A 22,365-nucleotide genomic window follows, 5' to 3' on the forward strand; every position below is an offset into this window, starting at 1 on the left:
TAAAATATTTCCCACAGACATGTTAATGAAAAACAAAAAACAGTTTGTGACTTTGGGCAGGGGGGATTAAATCACCTTTGTGAAAAATCTCATAAGCACATCAATGTTATTCTCCCTCATTGAAAAACTCGATCTATGAATATGATTATTCTGAAATGTGCAACTACTTGACACAAGATGTACTCTACTTCATTTCAAAGAAAATTTGGGATGTCGCAGAACCATGCTTGTAGGTAAGCAGAAATAAATCTAAAAAGATGAGAGTGCAATTAGTCTTCTAATGTCACACTCCAACATATGAAACATGTGTGACTAGAGAGGAAAATAAATATGTGCTTTTAGGCACTCAAAATCCAGAGTGCTGATCGTGCTTGAGTTCACTCAAAATCTGCAACGTGACTTTGTTTGGTTGCGCTGCATGCTGGGAAAGCTTTCCGTTGCTAGGAAACTGTAAACCTTAATGTTAGTCAGAGCTTTATAAACACCGCCAGATAGTTTTAGAAAGCAAATACCATTTAAAAGATTTGGGAGCTGAGCAGTTGATGGTAGGCCTGTTTAAATACTAGTTACTCATTAATAAATTAATATTAATACAGTTTGCTAATTGAACCAACTGTCTGAACAAACGTTAATGAGCATTAAGCAAATTAACGTAAACTAACTTTAACAACAGCTAAGGCAATAGCTACCTTATTCAAAATAGCTTACAGCGTAACATTCCGTGTATCGACTATGTGTTGAAAATTATAATTGTTTTTGCCTAAATGACCTGTAGCTGTCTTCAGTAGCGCTACTTTAGTTGCGTTACTTCTTCCTTCTCTGTTCTGCTGTCCCTCTACTGAGCCTGTGAGGACACCGCTCATGGCCTCTGCATCTCCCGGCTCCTCTCAGCTGAGCCGCGCTGGCCCAAGCAGAGGAAATGGATCTAGAGGTACTGCAGGCATCAAGTATTTTGAAAATGAACTAGTTGTATATGTGTCCATCATCAGCTATTACATCAGTAACAAACCTATATTCCACATAATTTATTGCCACAGAGCGGCTGCACAAGCTCCCTGAGCTGCAGAGTTCAACCATCCTACCAAGACTTCCAGTCCACGTTAAAGACACACAGGTATGACTTGGTAAACTAAGAACTAACAGACATGAAATGAAATAAACCCTCAAAATGTACACTTTAGTTTTTGCCATTCTATTAATGTATAATATCCTTGGCTCCCTCTTAATACTATAGATAGGGACTATTGTAGTATATGTCTGTTTCTTCCACAGGCTGTGCTGAAGAGACGTATAACCCGGACACAACCCAGTCTCCAGCACTTACAGACCCGTGACAGGATGTTTTTTCCAGGCTGGTACACTCAAACTCCACCTCAACCTAAAGAGCCGCCACAAAGGCGTTGTGAACAATTACCTGTCCAACTCCCTCCGCTGCCAGCCAGAGCCAAGGTCAGTGACAAAGCATCACTTAAAAATCTCCAGACTTACTGTGAAGTTCTTTTCTTTATCTTAAATTATAAATCTAAAATAAAGCGAGTGAAAAGCCAAGCAAAGTGACTCATGGCAACTGGTAAAAACTAGAAAATTCATGAAGCTGTCATATAAAGTACCAGTCAAAATGTTCTTCACCAGAAAGTGTGTCCAAACTTTTGACTGGTAATGTATGCGCATGGGTATATGTGCAAATAAAGGACTATGTTCACAAATGTGACTGAAAACAGTCCTTTCACTACAACATAAATGACTGAGTGATAGAGGCTCTAGTCTTTTTATTTTTATTTGGGGTGGTGAGGCCATCTTCATATTTGGAAAATTGTGCCTTTAATAAGTGAACTTCCTGCTTGTGTCTCCCCGCCACTTTACCAGAGGAAGCTGGCCAAGGTTGAGATGACTCCCCCAAGTCCTCCCAGATGGCCATTTTCCCTTAAGAACAATCCAGAACTGGATAGTCCCTCCAAAGTTCACATCTATGATTACGGTGAAGATGACTATATGATGATCAGCCAAGGAGGCGTTCTATCGAAGCATGGGGAAGATTACGACTTTATAAGTGCCGAACACTGGGAAGAGGACTATAACTTCTACTGCAAGTGCATGCGCATCCCCTTCTTTGCCCGTTACAAAATGTGGAAACCCTTTTATGTTTGGCGCAAAACAGTTACCATCAAGAAGATTCAAGGGGCCAAGGAGACCCTCCAACTGCGTTTGTTCATTATCAGTGAGGTATGTGATTGTGTGCATACATTGAGGTCTAGATTTCCTCTCAATCTGTCTCAATGATCTTGAAGATGGAATACCACACATTATAACACATACACAATAACATATGTCAATGTTATGGTGTTATTAACGTGTGTTTATATCATATAGTCTCTAAGTCCTGCACTGGTGGACATCAGGAAAATGTGTTACCAAATCAGTGACACAGGCTTGTGCAGCATGGAGAAAAAACACACTTACACACTGCAGGAATTCCTGGACGCCCAGTTCAACAAACTACAAGAGGTGCAACTGTGCATTCATGCAAAAATGGGTCCAGTTTAAGTGAGCTAATAAGTGTACATCAATATATTTTTTGTGCCTCCTCAGAAGCTCTTTGTCTCTATTTTGTTCATTGTTTGTCAGATATTGAGTGACTTGGAGAAGTTTCAAGACCTGGCAAAAGAGGTGACCATTTCCGCCTGTCGCAACTACTTGACGGATCCTCAAGACAAAATTGAGGCACCAAGTGAGTACACGTCAAGTGTATGGACACACTTCAATGTTCATACAGACCGCAATTTTAAACAGTTGACAGTACTTTTTGTTTGTCACAGATAATAAAGCCAAACTGAAAATTCTGGAACAGATCAACCAGAATTTCCTCTCTAACCGTCTCATGTGGTGGGTAGTTTTCTTTCTTTCTTTTTTTCAGTCAGTTTTGTCTGCTTTCCATCGATATTGGGGAGGAGACGAACACCTCCACCACTCTGATTTGTGTCTAAAATCAATACTCCTTTTTCATGGAAGACATTTTGACATGTTACAGTCAGAAAACTTAAAAAATAAATCACAGCTGATTTCTATTTAACTTCCTGGGACACATGTTAATGTTATTAGTAACACCTGTGCTCTTCCTACCGTGCCAAGTGAAAATGTCTATCACATTAACCCAGTCTGACCTTTCCTTGTCTTGCACCTACCTAGCTTCATCCGACTTGTTGATTACTTGGTTGTCAACACCATGCACAACTTGGTGGTGAATGCAGTGACCAAACTGCAGGCTGCGTTCCTGGAGCAGGTAGGTCGAACACCCGGCCATGACATTATTCAAAGCTGGGGCCAGCAGACTGAGGCCACCACTGACGCTGCAGAGGGAGAGACTGATAAGAAGGTAAAGCATTGTTTCAGTACTATTAAGAATAAAGCTACTGTAATTGTTCTCTTCACGCAATCGACTTCTGAATCAGACACATTTCAAATTGTGTGTTTGGTTTTTGTTAACGTGTGCGTGTCCTAATTAGCCCGTGGAGTCAGAAACTGGCCGCGGACAACCTATGTTCACCTCTGAGCTGACGCTGGAAACAAATGCATTGTCCTACAAGCCCTCTGAAGAGAACTTTCAGGTCTGGAAGGATTCATTTATCACCTATTTAACAGCATTCAACAGTGTACTCCACACCACAATGTGAACGTGTTAAATTATGCATTTGCCATTTCTAACAGGAGGCTTTTGTGGAGATCTTTGGGAAGTTCCAAGAGACAGTGATGTCAGTTAACGTACTTACAGGAGATGACGATTTTGAGTCACTGATAGAATTCGAAGATGAAGAGGTAGTAAAATCACCAAGAATCACCATAACATGACAGCTAAGATGTGCTTATTAAGGTTTTCTTTCTGAATGTTTATTTTGTTGAAATGTCACAAATATTAGGATACTGTCAGATCTTAGTCTAAAACTGATGTGTGATCAATAGTATGTGTGGCTGTTGACTTTTAGCAACAAGAAAATCAATATGAAGATGGCCCTAGTTTGGAATCTATCATAGAGAATGATGGCCACCTTCAAAATATCATTCAAAACATCAAGGTCAGTTTTCACTTTGCATTGTTCTCTATCTTTAGCAGGTTGTACTTTGATTATACAGTATATGTGTAGGCCTGACTTGTCTTCTCCCCTTAGGAATCCCTCCAGTGTGCTTTTGATGCCGCGAAAGTGTACTCAAAAACCTTTGAGCGTTTCCGGCTGTTCTATAAGGAGAACGAAAGTCTGGATCTAGATGAACTACGGAAACATGATCACGGTGATTTATCAACATAATTTTTGTAACATCTTCCACTTGCAGCACTAAGAGCAGGTCAATTGAGAGCAGTGCTCATGTGAGTATCTGTGTTTTGCCTCAGGGTGCTTGACAATCTGTTCAGCAGTAGAAAATCATCTATCCTTAGACTGTCAAACAGCTGCTTTAACAGCTGGATTAGCATTAAAATATTTTGGGCTTCGAAAAAAACACCTGACAAGTTTGAACCAAATGTGATCACTTCAACCAGCTTCTTCTTCAAGCAGGTTATCTTAGTTTTTGAGTAAAGACACCTTTTGGCCATATCATCTGTATTTTTTGTCTATGAACTACAAATGACAATGTCCTAAAGCTTATCAGAGGTTGACTATTTTGTCTTTGCGATGTGAAAATCAACTCACAAACACATTTCTTTGAGCCAGAGTTATGTTAAAGTTACATTATGGCAAGGTAATGCAGGTTAAAGCAAACTTTTTTAGAAATATATCATGGCTGCTGGTATTAAAGTCTTGTGGGAAGCTTTAAGAAAGTAAAACTTTACAACACCAGTTTGTAACATCTTGTAAAATCTTTAACATCATCTTCAAATACTGTATTTCCTTTTTTGCCAATAGTAGATGTTTTAGTATAGGGTTAGGGTTAGGGTTAGGATTATGAGGTGAATATAGGAAAAAAGAAAGTAGTGTCCAAAGATGAATTTAGATAGTTTCTAATCTAATTCACAGCAAATTGAGGAGCGTTAAACTTGAGGTGTTCATGGAGAGCTTGAAATGAGCTGGATCTCATATTAATGAGCAAAGATCTCAGAATTACAAGAAAACCATCTCAGAATTTCACATTCTTGCATTAGTCTTGCAAATATGAGATTGTTTTCTTGTAATTTTCAGATATCTTATTATAATCTTGATATATTGTCTCAATAATTGTGAGATAGTATCATTACTATGAGGTAAAGCATAATTTTTTCTGTAGTGTGCTTTTATCACAGTGCCTAATTTGTTCTGGAAACTAATAATACTTTACATTTGCAAGCAGATGTGAATGTGTCCACATATATGAAGAGTATACACACCTTTGTACATTTTAGTCATTTTTTCTCCATGTTGTGCATGTATGACAAAAAAACATAGTCACAAAAAGGAAAGTAAAATACACACAATGTATAATTTGTAATTAATAACTACAGGTACGGCTGTTTTAGATTGATTCATATTGACTGCTTTGTTTCGCAGGTTTGGCCTTTTTTGAAAAAGCACTGGAGTTATACCACAGAGAGCATAAGGAGGCCTCAGCTCTCCATCCAAAAAGAAATCTCGGCTTACTGCTTGTCGACAAAACACAGCTCAAAGACAAGCTTGTGTCCTCCCCACTCCGCTGTCTGGAGGTCAGGACATGCCTACGAGCAAATACACACACTGTACACACAGACATGTAACCATTTCCAGTGAAAACGTATATTGGATTTGAAATAGTTAGAGATATATTATAATATTAAACTACCACTGGAACAGAATTGGAATTGCTGGTTTTGAAATAACGGAGAGTTTTTGGCTTTTGACCAAAAGAGGACAGTGAGGCCTTTTTCTATGCAAATTAAACCTCACTGAACTGAATAAAGCCCAGTGACTCAGATACATTTGTAAGAAATTGTTTCTAAGACAACCACATATCAAACACTAAAGTAAAAATGTTAGAAAGAAGGAGGAATAATTGCTTTGCTCTGAATCTCTGTTTCAGGTCATCAATGAAATGCTTACCCAGCTGGCTAAAAGGAAGCTGGATGCTGTCATTGCAGAGACCAATGAGGCCCAGTTTAAACTAGAGTTCAGTCCCTCTACTACAGCTGAGTTAGCCAACTACCTCACATTCCTGGATGAGATTCAGGAGAGGGTAAACTCTTCATGTTTCACTGTTTCTGTAACTTCCCTTACTCTCCTCTCTTCGACACCTTTTTCCTATCCAATTCGTTTATACTGCATCGTTCTCTCCCCTCTTTCTTTCTCTCTCCCTCTCACTAGATTACAGTGCTAGAGGAAGAGCAGGAGACAGTGTGTCAGATGTACAATTTGATCGACACGTACTCTGTTCCCACACCACCCGAGGATGTTGTGGTGTTTGCCACCTTGCAACCTTCTATTAACTCACTGCAGAACATCATCGACCGGGCAGTGGCAGAGAGGGACTCCAGCATGGACAAATTTGGTAGCTCCCTGAAAAAAGATATAAAGAATCTGAAACAAGAGGTCACGAAAGTCAAGCTTAAGTCACAGGTATGTAAAGTTTGATGAATGTTTGTTTTTGTTTATTCAGGTGTGGATGGGATTCCAGGGAGATTTTCATACTGAGTCTTACTTTTTAACTTGTTTGCCTTTTTCATGTGTAGGATCCACAAATCCTAGACATCAATGCAGATCCCTCTAAAGTGCGTCTGCTGCTGGATGAGATCCAGATTTCTGTGGATGAGCTTCAGGCCCAGGCCTCTGCCTACACATCCTACCAGAAGAAATTCAAGGTGCTGTTATTCTTTGTGTAATTCCAAAAATAATTCTTTCAAAAGAAAAGGGGGCAGGGGGTACAAGAAAAGTGACCTTCACCAACCAACAAACCAGTCTCAACCCAACCCAGACTATTTTTTCCCTTGATCTCCTGATCATTAAAGGCAGAGGTTACCAAGTTCGACACCCTGGAGGAGTTAACCGGAGAGTTTAGGCTGAAGCAGTTGCTGTGGGACTCGATAGAGGAATGGGACTCTTTACAAGATGGATGGCGGCAGGTATTGTATATATTCCTGAACATGCATGTGATGCAAAGAAACATTTCTCCCTTTCCTCTCGGCTTGAGTGAGTTCACTTATTTTCACACATTCCCCAGAGCACACTGGAGCTACTGGACCTGGAGCAGTTCAGCTCACAGGTCAACAAATACAGCAAGTATGTCAACCAGCTGGAGAAAGGCCTGCCACGTAACAATGTAGTGCCAAGCCTTAAGGACAAGGTGGAAATCATGAAGCAGAGGGTGAGTAAGACATAGTGACTGACAATGTGTGTAAAATGTGGTATAAACATTAAAATATTGACTCCAAGCAATTGCTAGTGATATAGCTACTTCATTTATGACTATAATTTTGTGATTCTATCTAATCATCTGTTTTCCTTCAGTTGCCGATGATCACTGATCTGCGTAATCCATGTATGAAACCAGAGCATTGGAACACCCTGGAGTCTGTTGTGGGGAGCACCCTGAATGTGGAGGAGCTTACTTTGGCTGCTATGGAGAAGCTGGACATCTTCTCCTACGGCACAGAGATACAGGAGGTAACACATGAATATAGATACTCTATGAGTTTCTCTTGCTGTACTTGTGAGACTTTGTTTACTCCTGTTAAGTCGGTGCTATATACAACCATTTATCATAACCTAATTTAACTTACTTTGCACTGAAATTGTATTTTATTTGTATTTTGACATCTGAGTCAGATCAACAATAAAGATGTATGCAAGTGAACAGAAACAGACAGATTTTAATGTTTCACACAGCATTGTGCCCAATTCCTACAGATCATATGAAAAATGATATTGTCAAAATTCAAAAAGAGAGGACTTCAGAAGCTCCAATTTACATAACACTACATACAGTAACACAATTACACTAAAACAAAAAATCCAACTCCACTCATGACCTTCATGCAGCCCAAACAAAATCAGGATTTTTAAACAATGTTTTACAAATAGCAGCCTCCTTTAGGTCAATACAAAATGAAATTCATCATTAGCAACACCAAAAAACACCACACAAAAAACCCCAAATGCTGTTCTTCAGGAATGCATTTATATCTGTGTGCCTCAATTACCAAGAGTAAGGTACCAGCTCTTAACTGTGCACACAAGGACCCATATCCTCTGGATTATTGTTAATGTATGAATGTGTGTGGACATCTTTAATGTGAATATAATTTCTAAAATTGTAATTATTTCAGATAACTTTCATTGTTCCTCATAAAACAAATAAGTTATACCTAATATGGATAAAGAGGACTAACACAATCCTTGATTTTCAGGTGTCAGGACAGGCTTCAGGAGAGGCATCGGTGGAGACCATTATTACTAAGGTGCGTGAAAAGGGGGCTATATGAATATGTATACATAATATGATATGGGTTAGCATATAGAACCTACTTTATGTTTTCGTAGCAAGCGCTCAGACATGGGTGGTTCTGTGAGTAAATGGTGCTACATCTTGTTCTCAAGCTGAAACAGCACAACCAGTATTATATTGAGCTAAATCCCTTAATTTTGAGTGAATCTGCACACAGGGCATAAAATGAAATAGGTATGGTGTACTTTGTGCTTTTTATGGCTGGTGGCATTTGGTGGTGTCCATGGTGGGTGGGAACATGGTGGGATTATGAGTAATACATTATTAGGGAATATTTTAGAGGCCATGGCATTAATTACAGTCAATTAAAATCATTTTCTCTGATCTGCTGTAAAAGCAATGCCCTCGCCGCCATATAAGACCAAGAGTTTTTTAATGAAGAGGAGAGCTCAGACTGGCTTCTCGCAAGAGGATGGTGTTTTCCGTCATTAATATTGTACTGGATGGTTCAATTGAAAATCATTATAATTTACTCAATAACCACATGTACATTCATTATTAATATAATACAATAAAATATATATACAGATTTACATAAACCATAGTGATCAGTTAGACTGTACTCCGAGTTGAGTTTAATATGTGCACAAAAGTTTGTTCATCGGCTTTCAAACCTCAGATTTGAATACTGAAACAATATTCAGAGAGCTTGGAGTGCAGGGTAGAGTTTACATGCTGTTTGACCTTTGACCTCTGCATTTTCAATGCGTCATGCAGGTGGAGGATGCATGGAAGACCACAGAGTTAACTGTGCTGCCTCATGGTGAATCCAAAGAGGTTTTCATCTTGGGAGGCACAGATGATATTCAGGTAGTGTAACATGCAGCAAACACACACACACATACACACACACAGTAACACATTGGTAGTGTTTCAGTATATTTAACGGTGTTTGTTCATGTGTTTCCATGTTTACCTGTGAAGGTGCTCCTGGATGACAGCATTATCAATGTGGGCACAGCGGCATCTTCTCGCTACATAGGTCCCATCAAATCCAGGGTGGAAAAACTACTGAAACAGCTGATGCTCTTCAACCAAACACTGGTAAAGCTCTCAAATACAATATGATAGAATATAACAGAATGATCTATGTTGTGGCTGCAAGCACTTCTCTACATATCACACACTTGTCTGTCAGATTTTCACTTTGTATTTGGCCTCAAATGTTATACAGTAGCTCACCCTAGTGGCTGCAAACAAAAAGTCAAGGCACCAGCAAAATCATTACAATTCATCTGCAAAAAAAGACATTACAGAAAGGGTGAAATTAATTAATCACATTCATTTTTTCACATTTAATTGTCTTATTTAATTTTCTTAATATGAATTTCTATAGCTTTTTTATTCTCCCTCCCCTCACATTGTTCCCATTGCCTTCCCTCCCTCTTTCCTCCTTGTACATTACTAGGAAGAGTGGCTTACATGCCAAAGGAACTGGCTTTACCTAGAAAGTATCTTCTTAGCCCAAGACATCAAGAGGCAGCTTCCTGCTGAGTCCAAGATGTTTCTTAAAGTGGACAAGTCTTGGAAAGAAATCATGACTAAGGTCAGCAAGATGCCTAGTGCCCTTAAAGCGGCCACACAGCCTGGTAAGTGACCTCGCAGCATGTATGGGAAAAAAAACAGGGAGACAGATGTGCACCCATGGACTCACTTTGAGGTAAACGCATGGTTGCAAAGCCTAGAAGCCCCTCTTTTTATCCTTCACAGATCTGTTGACGACCTTTCAGAAAAACAACGCTCTATTGGATGAGATTCAAAAGTGTCTGGAAGCCTACCTGGAGTCCAAAAGATGTATCTTCCCCAGGTACACACATGCTTGCTTTGTTCCGTAGTAGACACATGTCTTCCTCTTCTTTTTATCATTCTGGACTTTGTGCTTTCTTTTCATTTCCTTTCTTAGTTAGTGGTTTGTGTATAAAGCTAAAATATAAGATAAATAGATATGTACACATGTGGCTGATGTGTATTGTTGTTTGTCCCTCGCAGGTTCTACTTCTTATCCAATGATGAACTGCTTAAGATCTTGGCCCAGACAAGAAACCCACAGGCAGTGCAGCCCCACCTTAGGAAGTGTTTTGATGCCATTACACATCTGGAGTTTGCTTTGCTGCCCAAACAGTCATCTGATGCTGTGGGACCTGCACTGGATGCTGGAGAACAGGACACAATCTACAGTAAAGACATCTTGAGTATGGTCTCCCCTGAGGGAGAGAAGGTCAGCTTTGAGGAACTCTTACTCCTTTGGTCATTATTCTCCCTGATTGTATAACACCTGTTATTCTTTGTCCTTGCAGAGAGTGAGAGTGCATGAGAAGAAAAAGATATTCTGTTACACTGCTGATTACTGAGTTAGCCGGTGGTTACTTATGTTTTAAGAGATGCTGGACATCAACAACTGTATAAACAACATCAGTTAACCATGTCACAATTATAGAATATTTCATTTTTCTTTCATGTTATTTCGAAATTTCAGCAATCTTGAATGCCACCAGCCTCCTACCTCCCAACCTTAAAAGAATGCTAGAATAAATTAGACTCCAATTATGCAAAAACTTGTACAAAAAGTAATTAAGACAACAATTGGACATGCAAAGTTTTTGGTTTGCACTGATTACTAAAAAATAATAATGAATAAATTATGTAGCGTTGTTTTAGAGACTTATTATTTGTTAATGTTTTAGTCTGCCAGCTGAGGTCTTGTGGGTCTTATCCTCCACCACAGGCAGCCTGTGGTTGCTAGCTGTTTTCTGCTCTTGGTGTCTTTGTGACTAGATAAAGTCCACTCTCCCCTCAGTAGTAGTGTAGATTAAACCATGGCAACCTTCATTGCGGGATAATTGACATCTCTAATACTGCAACGAGAATGATAAACCATTTTTGTCTGGTGTCAATTTAGCATGCTCTGACTGCTCAGTCACCCGCTGTATCAGACATAAGGCTTGTCAGTTATGACCACGAGAAGTTATTAGTTATCACCCTTGCAGTCTTTTGATTGCGTAGGGCAAAATCGAGGCTGCGAAAATTGACAGAGGATTCACAGTAAACCTTTAATTAAAAAACAGTACAGATGTTACCATGTCCTTAACTGTTAACTCTGGTCCTTCTGTGTGTAAGTGTAGGTGGGTTTGACAAAAGGCCTGAAGGCGCAAGGCAATGTGGAGGATTGGCTTTGCAAGGTGGAGGAGGGTATGTTTTCCTCACTGCGACGTCTCAGCAAGGCCTCCATTGCAGACTACCAAGTGAAGTCTAGGGAGGAATGGGTGGTGGCAGGACATCCATCACAGGTACTCACACATATTCATGCATTATAAACTAGTAAATTTCATTTTTACAGACATAGTATTCCCTAATAATAAACTGAGAGCTGTTTCTACTATTTCTCTGGTTGCTTATCTCCAGGAGGTGATCAATACTTTAAAAGCTGTTGTTACTGACTCTACAGTCTCAATTTTTTAATAACATCAGTTTGTGTGTGTTTCCACCAGGTGGTGCTGACCATCTCACAATTGATGTGGTGCAGAGACATGGATGCCTGCCTGGAGGGCGATCATGACCACTTTGCTGCCTTGCAGCAATTTGAACTCACCAACTTTGATGTAAACCACACTATAGAATTACTCATTGTGAAGTTAATATTTAGTTTGACAAAGCTAATCTGCACTGTTGTGTTTGCTGTATTACGTTCATCTGTCTAACTTCAACTTTGACGCTGGGGAATGTGTGTTTGTTGGTATTTCAGCGGTTGAATTCCTTGGCGGCATTGGTACGAGGCCAGCTACCAACTTTACACCGTAATATCATCACTGCTCTCATCACCATTGATGTTCATGCCAGGGACATCGTCACAGATCTTGTTCGGCAGAAGGTACAATAGTGCAGCGTTAGTGCAAACACACTCAAACTTAGCTTAGTATGAAAGGTTTTAACTTCTTTCCAGGTGATCAGAGAAAATTTGGAAATACCTCACTAACTCTATCTATGTATGTGTACATATGTGGATGTGTATGTATATATGGGGATGTGTATATATGAATATATGTACTGTATGTATGTATATATGTGTATGTATGTGTATAGATATTTTTGATGGAAAAATGTAGTTGTAGATTTATACTTTGATAACAGTAAATATAGATGTATATATTGACATTACATATAATATATATTAGTAAGAAATTGTATGATATTATGAGTTAGTAATTAAATTTGGGAGCTAGCAAGCATTGATTTAAGAAGTAGGGGTGGGATTCAATAAGTGTTGACTTCTTCCCACTCCCTTTCGGATGTGGTTGGCAGTGCATTGCATCATGTTTTCTGTTAGGTGTAAGTTCACTGTTTTCAGTGAGAACATTGTGCTTTCTTTTTTTTTATATGTTGTTTTTGTGTGTGTGTTTTGTTTTGTTTTTCTCCTTTCACACATTCAAAATAAAATAATCTAATCTAATCTAAAAAACCTAAGTAACTTCAGCCTTCCTTTTCAGGTGGACTCAAGGATGAACTTTGAATGGCAGAGACAGCTGCGTTACTACTGGGACCTTGACCTGGACAACTGTGTAGCCACAATGGCTCTGTCCACTTATATTTATGGCTACGAGTACCTGGGAGCCTGCCCAAGGCTGGTCATCACACCACTTACGGTAACACAGAATATAACTATATTTAACTACTAAATATAGTTTGTATATGCACACGCACACGCACACACACACACACACACACACACACACACACACGACATACCTATATATGCTTTACCCTGCCTGACCCATTCTTTTTCAAAACCTTTTTTCTTTTTAATGCAGCTTTTGTGAAATCAGACTGAAAACACAATTTCCCCAGCGGTAGATGTTCTTAAACTCTGTTATAGTTCATTTAGATTGCTTATAAATCCATCAACATTTCCCAGACTACAAGTAAGGACAAAACACAAACTACCTAGACACAGGCTACCTAACCAATAAAGGGGAATGTGTTTTAGAAGCCTGTGTAATGTGTTTCCTGCAAGAAAAACTGAGAAACACAGAATAATTTGTGAGAAATAATGTTTGTCTGTTATCTTGTTTTTTTTTTGATTTTGTTCACACAGTCAGAGAAAACAGAAAAGTCTGCACACCATAGGAGCTCCCATGCAGGTATACTTTTAATAAAGCATGACGTTTCGAGCCATACTGGTTCTTCGGATGCTCTGGCTCGCAACGTCATGCTTTATTAAAAGTATACCTATGGTGTGCAGACTTTTCTCTTTGCTCTTACAGTTGTTTTTTGGTCCAGCACCCATCCCCAACTGGGTAGCAGATGTGCGTGTTGTTTTTTTTTTGTTTTTTTGTTTTTTCAAACAGTCACACATGAATTTTTCCCTCTTGTCATGTATTTCCCACCTTGCCCTGATGTGCAGGACCGTTGCTACTTGTGTTTGATGGGGGCCCTTCAGTTGGACCTGGGGGGAGCTCCAGCTGGGCCTGCAGGGACAGGAAAAACAGAAACCACCAAAGACTTGGCTAAAGCCTTGGCCATCCAGTGTGTGGTCTTCAACTGCTCTGATGGACTTGACTATAAGGTCAGCCATGACTAACTGCATTTATCAATACTTCTATACTACTTCTTTATGACTTTGTGACTGTTCTGGTTGTATTGTTTACTTTTTGTCTACTCAGTACCTAATTATTTCTCCATCATCTCTTAAACAACATATGATTCAGCACTTTTTCCCATTTCATTCCTAAAAACTACCACTACCACTATATACGTTTACTTTGTTTACATTATCTCTGGAGTGCTTCCTTACTCAAACTGTACCTACTAGGTGGTGCCATTAGATGGCAGTATTGCAGAAGCAGTTTGTGCCAGTAAAAACACTTATAAACCGTACAGTTGCATGCCATAATGACATTGTCTTCAAACAGATATGATCCTTTCTTTTATCTTTTTAAGTGTTTTATATGCAACTTCTGCATGTCCAGTCAGCAGCAACATAAATGCAACAATCTAATTATAGGAATCATACTGCGTGGGGTAGATAATGACCTAAAATGTGTTATTTGCATGCATATTTATTGCGTTGACAATCAAGTAAAGTCCAAATGTAAAAAAAAAAGGGATGTGTCATCAATATTCAAAGCACTGGATTGGACTCTGCTATTACTCCTACTTTGATTAAGAGTTATTTCAATCAAAGTTCTTAATTAATTTTGTTTTACATCGATGTTTTCATCAATTATGATCAGTTGACAGTCACCCAATGTGATAATATTTCATCCACATACTGTATTAGTATTCTTTAAGCTTTAAAACTACAAATAGGGCTATAACCTTGAGATGCCCAGAGCATTTCAAGTTAATGTTAAATTGTGCTTTGTCTTGCAGTGCGTTGAAGTTGGAGTCAGTACAGCTGAAAGCACACATGAATAAGACAGCTGCAAAGCCATTCTCCTTGTGTCTGCTGTAGTTAGTCACTGGTAGCAGACACCTGAAATGTATTAGAGTGGGACATGGCTTTGATTTAACCGGGCTAGAGTGTGTTTTCACACTTTGCTTATATGTGGCACCACCACTGAGGCTTAGCACTTAAAAAACACAGAATTCAATGTTTTGCTGTAACATTTATTTTTTTCGGTATTTATGTCACCCAGGATGGTGCAAGTAACACAAAGCCTACAGTGCAAGTCTACATTAAATTGTCTCTGAGGTAAAGGGAAATTGATTGATACGACGTACCAACTGCAAACGTACACATTGTTTACTACCTTGTTTCACAGCTGCCTCCTGCTAAAAAGGTTTCACACTTAAAGCAACAGACATAGTCAAATCTTACTTTTTTTGTGCTGGGAATCTATAATGCATTTAAAAAACAAGAAATATGTAATCTAACACTTTTTACTAGCATTACATCTTAATGAATGGATGTTACTTTTGTCTTCTACTGCAACATTCCTCTGGTCCACAGAGACTTTGCTTTAATGACATACCCAAATTATGCTCTTGCTCTCCTTTAATGCTGTTTGTCTCTACGCCATGTTAATGTGGGTTTAATATAATGTAAATATACACCTAAAGCAATCCGAGGAGTTTGCCTCTAATAGTTGAATCAAGGTTATCTTGTATGTGTAGCATAACCTTGAATCACAGTAAAAGTCTCATGAGGCTTCAACACATTATGCCTACATTATGAAACAATACAGGAGAAAATGGAAATTACTTTCCAGGCCTTTATATGCGCTGCATTGTTATTTTACCCATTCTATTGTTAGTAATGTTTCTTTCTCTTATTTTCTCTCTCCTCCAGATGATGGGGCGTTTCTTCAGTGGGCTTGCTCAGTCTGGAGCTTGGTGTTGTTTTGATGAGTTTAACAGAATCGACATTGAAGTGTTGTCAGTCATTGCTCAGCAGCTCATAACCATAAGGAATGCTAAAGCTGCAAAGGTACACACAAACATCAAATAATCTACTGTAGCATTGCTTTATGTTCCATATAGGAGCTAAAGAAAGACCATCAACTGCAGCCAGGCACAGACTTTTCTTACTTGTTTAGATTTTTAAGGCATCACACTCACACACACACACCAAAAAGACCATCTCCCTGTGTTCCGCAGATGTCAAGGTTTCAATTTGAGGGCCGAGAGATCAAGCTGGTGATGACGTGTGCTGCATTTATCACCATGAACCCAGGCTACGCTGGAAGAACAGAACTACCCGATAATCTTAAAGCTCTCTTTAGGCCCATAGCTATGATGGTGCCAAACTATGCACTCATTGCTGAGGTAAAAAGCAATTTATGATTGCCTCTTTTCTTATCTTTGTGCCTGTCTTACTGAAGCCCCGAGAGGTGAGTGGAAAGAAAAAAATCAAAAATTTCTATATCTGATCTCTATTTCTCTCCTGTGTTTAAGACTTAAGAATAGGTTATTTTTTTAATGTATTTATTTTTTTATCATGTTTCTAAAGTGCACTACTGACCCATGTTCTCAATACATACATTCGAAATGCATTAATGTTTTCTTCCAGGTGAGTTATAATTTCACCATGAACTCTATATTATGTATTAGCAAGTTATGTAACATTACTCTCATGTCTTTCTTAAGTCACCTGGAAGAAAACATAAAAGCTTTTAGTCCTATTTATAAAATTGAGGTAGCGGTTCACTTCAGCTGCCAAAACTATTTTTCTACATGTTTCACAAATGAAAAAAAAGATTTTCTTGGGAAAACCTTTTTTCACCTGTACTTAAGTCGTAAATACAGCAGAGAAAACAGTTTAGATCTGACTTAGAAAATGGTTCAACAGAATCCATTTTTTCTCACTTACCTCTTAGGGCTTCTGTACTATCTAAATATCAGCTGTATCTCCTCCTTTAGATCTATGTCTCCATCATTCTCTCTCTCTCCTTCCCTACAGGTGATTTTGTACTCTGAGGGATTCGAGTCCAGTAAGACTCTAGCGAGAAAGATGACCCAGATGTACAAGCTGTGCTCTGAGCAGCTGTCCCAGCAGGACCACTATGACTTTGGCATGAGAGCTGTCAAGTCTGTTCTGGTTATGGCGGGGTTAGAGAAACACTCATCATACTCATACATAAACTGACACACATGTGCATTCAATTGTAGAGACAAACAAACATTCACCTCTGCAGGAAAGTCCCAGAAGGACCTTCTTGTGCTGATTAGTAATATGTCCATTTAAGTGAACAATAATACAGTGTATATTAATAGATGTGTTAGTGTGTGTGTGTGTGTGTGTGTGTGTGTGTGTGTGTGTGTGTGTGTGTGTGTTTGTGTGTGTGTGTGTGTGTGTGTGTGTGTGTGTGTTTGTGTGTGTGTGTGTGTGTGTGTAAGTGTCAGGAGAGCCTTGCTTGAACTCACACAGGCTCACATTAATGTTAAATATACTGATAATCAGCACGCAATTATCATATTATAGTCCATCATCAGTGAGTTAGATGGTGATAATTGGTGCTAAACCTTTATATATTCTGCAAATATTATAATAGAATATATAAGAATAAGTCAAATGCTGTATCAATGATGACTGTGATTAGAGGGTGAGAGCCTCTGATTGTTGAGGAATGACCCCATTCTTTCATGCTATGACTACTAATATAAAATAAATGCTCCACTAAAGCACCAATTGCACCTCAAGTACCATCTGAGTGAAATTCCTTCACTCAACCACTTTAAATGGCCCTCCACAGTCCCCACAGACTTATTAATTGATCTTATCCTTGTGAACTTAGAGACTGGATGTTCTTACTGATATCGGTATATGGTGAAATACATTTATTTACTTTGAGAGATTGTGCTTAGTAGCATTCTGAGCTTGAACTCTGTCTACATCCTCTCACTTCAGAGTAGTACATAATGTTCTATGACGCTCATGGAGTTGCTGAAGTAACTGGTAACTGTCTCGAGTAACTGCTAACTTTCGAGTTTAACAGGGGAACTTAATAATGAGTGAATAGAAGCGGATATGGTCGCTTTCTGCTGATTCTGAAAAGCCCTGTGATATCATCAGTGAACTAAATTAACTGGAGGCATATATAGAGGACAGTACAGGCACATGAAGAGATAAGGGACCTGATTAGGTAGACAAAATTTTAGAAAAGCAACAGCAATTTCTCCTGGTCTGCGTGAGTGTATAAATCAATTTGAATGGATGCTCTTGACCACATATAGTGAAAGTCATGCTTTTGACTCTTTGTTATTAGCTGAAACTCAGGGAACTGTTTTAATTGGCTTGTGATTCATCGTCTGTCTTTTGCTTAGATATTACTCCTGTGAGTCTGCTTGTTCCACGCTAAGCACACATTCAGTATCTCCCAATCTAATGACTTTAATATTTTTTACTCTGTTTTTTATTTAATAATGGAGTGGAGCCAGCTTGTTGTAAAGATCAGGTTGTGTAAAATTGAATCAGCGGCCCACAGTGGCTGCTTATTATCTTTATTACTTATTTGCAGTGAGTCTATTTCCCTCTAATGAATTTACCCATTAGAACAGTCATGTTTCCATATTATTAAAATTTATTTCAGTGAATGCACCAACCACTTAAAGGGCTGAAACATGTATTGTCACATTTCATGTTGTCAAATGAAGTGTAATTCAAAGTGTTGTTTTTTTCATTAAATAATGTGTTTTCTTTGTTATTTTAATGCTATTTATTCTGAAACTGACTAGTTGCTGTTGATAATTATGAACATAAACCAAAACTTGCTCTGCAGTTTGACTAAGATGGAGGGACCAGTGGATCAAACAAACTAAGATTAAACAAACAAGTTAACTGACATATTCAAGCTTTAGGACTGCAAAGAATAAACCACAGAAATGATTTGTGAGCATGCCGTGACTGAAAAATAGATTGCTGGGATGAAAAAAATACATCAAAACAAAAATCATTTGATTATCTGTTCTTAGGTCCCTGAAGAGAGCTAACCCTCAACTCAGTGAGGATGTGGTCCTTATCAGAGCCCTGAGGGATTCCAACCTACCAAAATTCCTTACTGATGACGCTGTGCTGTTTGGGTAAGCTTATTAGATATTTTGGTAAGGAAGTAAGTGCATGTTACTCCTGTTGCTCATCCTTTCTAGCATAAATATAATCATTTTGAAATGAATAAATGGTGTGTTCTTCCTTTACTTCAAGTATTTTCCTTCTTTGTGTCTCTATGTATGTGTGTATCAACCGTCCAGTGGTATCCTGTCAGACCTGTTCCCTGGTGTGTCTATACCCGCGCATGACTATGGCGTGCTGCACTCCACCATCCTGCAGTCTCTAGTTAAACGAAGCCTGCAGCCACTGGCTAGCATGACCAACAAGGTACAAACGGGAGAAGAGATGCTTCTTTCACTGGTTAAATATATTCTAGACTTCTGTAAAAATCTTCTGGTAACCCTCTACATGTAATATACACTTTTGTAAATTCCTCTTATTGTCAACAACTCCTGTTAAAAGAGAAAAAAACAGCATTGTGTCACTAAGCTTGTATCACAATACTTTCTGGCTTTCCAACCCTGTCATTTGCACTCAGCCCCGAGCCCATTCATTCTTAGTGAATAAATATTCTAACAATAATAATGATAATGCATTTTATTTATAGGTGTCTTTCAGAGCTCTCAAGGACACCTTACAAAATCACATAAAAAATGTTTTAGTTGGTGGTTTAGCTCCATCTTTAAGAGAAAAATGGTTTAGCGTAACTTATAAAAGAGGTTCAGTAATTTCCTAAAATAATTTAATGTACTGGAGTAAAAAGAGTAAGTAGTGAATTTCTTGGGCACTACTTTTTGCGCAGATTGATACATAATTGGTGGGCTGGTGAGAATTAAGGGTTTTAGTACAGTATATGTCAGAGTGACTCAAAAATAACACTACTCCTGTTCACCATGATGAAAGAATATGTCACACAGTGCAGTGTTGTGTCTTATTTTGATAGTTCTTAGATAACACTGATGATCTATTGCATAGAGGAGTAAGCTGGATCATACTTTGCAGACAGAAAATACATATGATGATCACTTCATTATGATTTAGCTGTTTGTTGACATCAAGAAAAAAATCCTTTAAAGAAGTACACACAAATTACAAAAATCACACCTAAATATGCAGACATTTTTAGTTTTACGTGCTTAGGTTCAGATATTACTCTTTCATTGATTTCCAACACCATCACAAAACAATAGAGATTAACAGAATTTTGTGTCTATATGTTAGTTTTATCTTGATGAAACATTTCCACTGTTTTTCTCCATTACCCTTCTTCCTTTACCACCAGGTGATCCAGCTATATGAAACCATGTTAGTGCGTCATGGTGTGATGTTGGTCGGACCTACTGGTGGAGGTAAGACCACTGTCTACACCATCCTGGCAGACACACTGGAGACCCTCCATCGCACAGAGAAAGTGGATAGCAGCTCCTTCTATCAGCCTGTCAAGAGTTATGTTCTCAATCCTAAATCTGTCACGATGGGAGAGCTCTATGGCGAGGTACTGTAGGCAGGAGAGTACATTTTAGAATGACTTACTCTCTTTTCTCTTTATATTCATTCATTTTTTTGACCTCATTTCCTCAGGTTAATACATTGACACTGGAATGGCGTGACGGATTAATGGCGCTGAGTGTCCGTGATGCAGTCAGCGACACCACTAATGACCACAAGTGGGTGATCTGCGATGGGCCAGTTGACGCCCTGTGGATTGAGAACATGAACACTGTGCTGGATGACAACAAGATGCTCTGTCTGGCCAACAGCGAGCGAATCAAACTTACTCCATCCATACATATGGTGTTCGAGGTTAGAGCTAAACATAGTGGAAATTGACTTTGATGATGTTGTCTGGGTAGTAAGCAGTATTTCCTTCTCATATGTATGTACTGTAGTTCTGCAGTATTTTGTGCTCTGAGGTTACCTTATTAAATCTCCCTTATTACAGTACTTTGTACCTGACAAAAGATCAAAAGAGATTTTACATGTGCACAACTGTGTGTTTTTCAGGTCCAGGATTTGGCTGTGGCATCTCCAGCCACCGTCAGTCGCTGTGGGATGGTTTATATTGATCCTGCTGAGCTCAAGTGGATGCCCTATGTCCAGACATGGATCAGTGGTCTAGGAGACAAGGTGGTAAATTCTTGGTGTTTCTTGTTTAGTTTTTTTTTTTTTCTTAGTATGTCAAGTTGCAAAAATGCATTTGAAAGTAGACAAAAGCTTGGCATATAACTGCTTTTAAAACAGTATAACATTTTTTTAGTTATATTTTTTATCTGGAATGTGGTCATGATTTAGTGATAGTACATACAGAATACTATAAGTAAATTGTTAAATTTACCATATCAGATTTTCACTCCGGTCACAGTTATGCACCACTGATTAAAGTCCAAGCATCATTCAAACATCAAACACCAAACACACGTCCCCATCCTTTATGTCATTGACTACTAAAGTTCCATCTGTCCCAGTGATTGCACTCAATTTGTGTGTGCGTGTGTGTGTGTGCATGTGTGTGTGTTTCTATTGTTGTGTATTCCTGATTTTGTGTGCACTGGTACACTGGTATGGTGTGCATTTCCAAGCATAACAAGCAGGATGAGTTTAGAGTTAGACTTTGATGACAGTACATCACATCACAGTTATTAGCTTGCATTATCAGCCCTGAACTTTTCTAGGGTGACTAAACACAGCAGCAAGAGTGGGTCATCTCTCCTCACATCTTTGACCGCTCTCACTCTCTCTGTCCTGATATACAGTATAATTAACTGAGACTATTCTGTGTGTTAATAGTGTTTAATTTATTCCTGTGTGTCCCATCGTTCTCTTTCCACGTATACACCATCAATCAGGCTTTTAACAAGAAACACTTTTTTTTAAAGTTGGGATCGCTTTTTTTTTTCTTGGATAACTTTGACTGCACTTAGAATAATTGTGTAGAGTTGTTAAAGTTTAAATTCATCAGACTTTTTAATACATTTTTGGTGATTTCCACTTTACTGTTTTCTCCCCGTCTTCTCTGTCCATTACTCATCTTCAAGCCAACAGTTTGTGAAGCTGTAAAGATTATTATTTAAGTGGTTATGTTGATAAAGGTTTTCATAGAAATTGCTGAGTAGCCCTAAAATCCTTTGCATACATCCTATTAACTGTAAACTTTCTTCCTCCTCTCACTCCTTGCTGTCTTGTTAGCTCCCAGAACCAGTGCGCACATACCTGCTGGAGCTGTTTGAGCAGTATGTGGAGAAGGGACTTCAGTTTGTGTTGAAGCATTGCGCCCAGGCGATCCGCCAGGTGGACATCAGTAAAGTCAACACTCTTTGCTCCCTGCTAGAAGCACTGCTGCTGGGCAAAGAGGGGCCAGACCTTAAAATGGTACATTAAACACACTAAACTGTCATTTTATTCAATTTTAGAGGACAACTCTGTGACCAGTGCAGATCATAATTACC

The 22,365-nt window shown here is 38.8% G+C and overlaps 1 protein-coding gene across 1 annotated transcript in view; it reads left to right on the forward strand.

Moving 5' to 3' along the window:
- The first annotated feature begins 861 nt into the window (after nucleotides 1-861).
- dnah6 (dynein, axonemal, heavy chain 6) overlaps nucleotides 862-22,365 on the forward strand; it is a 54,237-nt gene continuing 32,733 nt past the window's right edge. The window contains exons 1-39 of the mRNA XM_053327381.1: nucleotides 862-931; nucleotides 1,038-1,114; nucleotides 1,273-1,449; nucleotides 1,867-2,223; nucleotides 2,371-2,505; nucleotides 2,626-2,728; nucleotides 2,817-2,883; nucleotides 3,187-3,373; nucleotides 3,513-3,605; nucleotides 3,706-3,816; nucleotides 3,981-4,070; nucleotides 4,164-4,284; nucleotides 5,514-5,665; nucleotides 6,019-6,171; nucleotides 6,300-6,551; nucleotides 6,665-6,793; nucleotides 6,941-7,054; nucleotides 7,153-7,296; nucleotides 7,440-7,595; nucleotides 8,339-8,389; nucleotides 9,154-9,246; nucleotides 9,361-9,480; nucleotides 9,845-10,025; nucleotides 10,147-10,243; nucleotides 10,426-10,654; nucleotides 11,559-11,723; nucleotides 11,925-12,035; nucleotides 12,179-12,304; nucleotides 12,921-13,076; nucleotides 13,835-13,996; nucleotides 15,722-15,859; nucleotides 16,030-16,197; nucleotides 16,832-16,980; nucleotides 18,844-18,951; nucleotides 19,120-19,246; nucleotides 20,202-20,414; nucleotides 20,501-20,722; nucleotides 20,924-21,046; nucleotides 22,106-22,288. Of these exons, the coding sequence (XP_053183356.1) occupies nucleotides 862-931; nucleotides 1,038-1,114; nucleotides 1,273-1,449; nucleotides 1,867-2,223; nucleotides 2,371-2,505; nucleotides 2,626-2,728; nucleotides 2,817-2,883; nucleotides 3,187-3,373; nucleotides 3,513-3,605; nucleotides 3,706-3,816; nucleotides 3,981-4,070; nucleotides 4,164-4,284; nucleotides 5,514-5,665; nucleotides 6,019-6,171; nucleotides 6,300-6,551; nucleotides 6,665-6,793; nucleotides 6,941-7,054; nucleotides 7,153-7,296; nucleotides 7,440-7,595; nucleotides 8,339-8,389; nucleotides 9,154-9,246; nucleotides 9,361-9,480; nucleotides 9,845-10,025; nucleotides 10,147-10,243; nucleotides 10,426-10,654; nucleotides 11,559-11,723; nucleotides 11,925-12,035; nucleotides 12,179-12,304; nucleotides 12,921-13,076; nucleotides 13,835-13,996; nucleotides 15,722-15,859; nucleotides 16,030-16,197; nucleotides 16,832-16,980; nucleotides 18,844-18,951; nucleotides 19,120-19,246; nucleotides 20,202-20,414; nucleotides 20,501-20,722; nucleotides 20,924-21,046; nucleotides 22,106-22,288 (5,610 nt within the window). The remainder of the gene's footprint in view (nucleotides 932-1,037; nucleotides 1,115-1,272; nucleotides 1,450-1,866; nucleotides 2,224-2,370; nucleotides 2,506-2,625; nucleotides 2,729-2,816; nucleotides 2,884-3,186; nucleotides 3,374-3,512; nucleotides 3,606-3,705; nucleotides 3,817-3,980; nucleotides 4,071-4,163; nucleotides 4,285-5,513; nucleotides 5,666-6,018; nucleotides 6,172-6,299; nucleotides 6,552-6,664; nucleotides 6,794-6,940; nucleotides 7,055-7,152; nucleotides 7,297-7,439; nucleotides 7,596-8,338; nucleotides 8,390-9,153; nucleotides 9,247-9,360; nucleotides 9,481-9,844; nucleotides 10,026-10,146; nucleotides 10,244-10,425; nucleotides 10,655-11,558; nucleotides 11,724-11,924; nucleotides 12,036-12,178; nucleotides 12,305-12,920; nucleotides 13,077-13,834; nucleotides 13,997-15,721; nucleotides 15,860-16,029; nucleotides 16,198-16,831; nucleotides 16,981-18,843; nucleotides 18,952-19,119; nucleotides 19,247-20,201; nucleotides 20,415-20,500; nucleotides 20,723-20,923; nucleotides 21,047-22,105; nucleotides 22,289-22,365) is intronic.

Source organism: Scomber japonicus, chromosome 2, assembly GCF_027409825.1.
Source record: "Scomber japonicus isolate fScoJap1 chromosome 2, fScoJap1.pri, whole genome shotgun sequence".
Taxonomy (NCBI): Eukaryota; Metazoa; Chordata; class Actinopteri; order Scombriformes; family Scombridae; genus Scomber; species Scomber japonicus.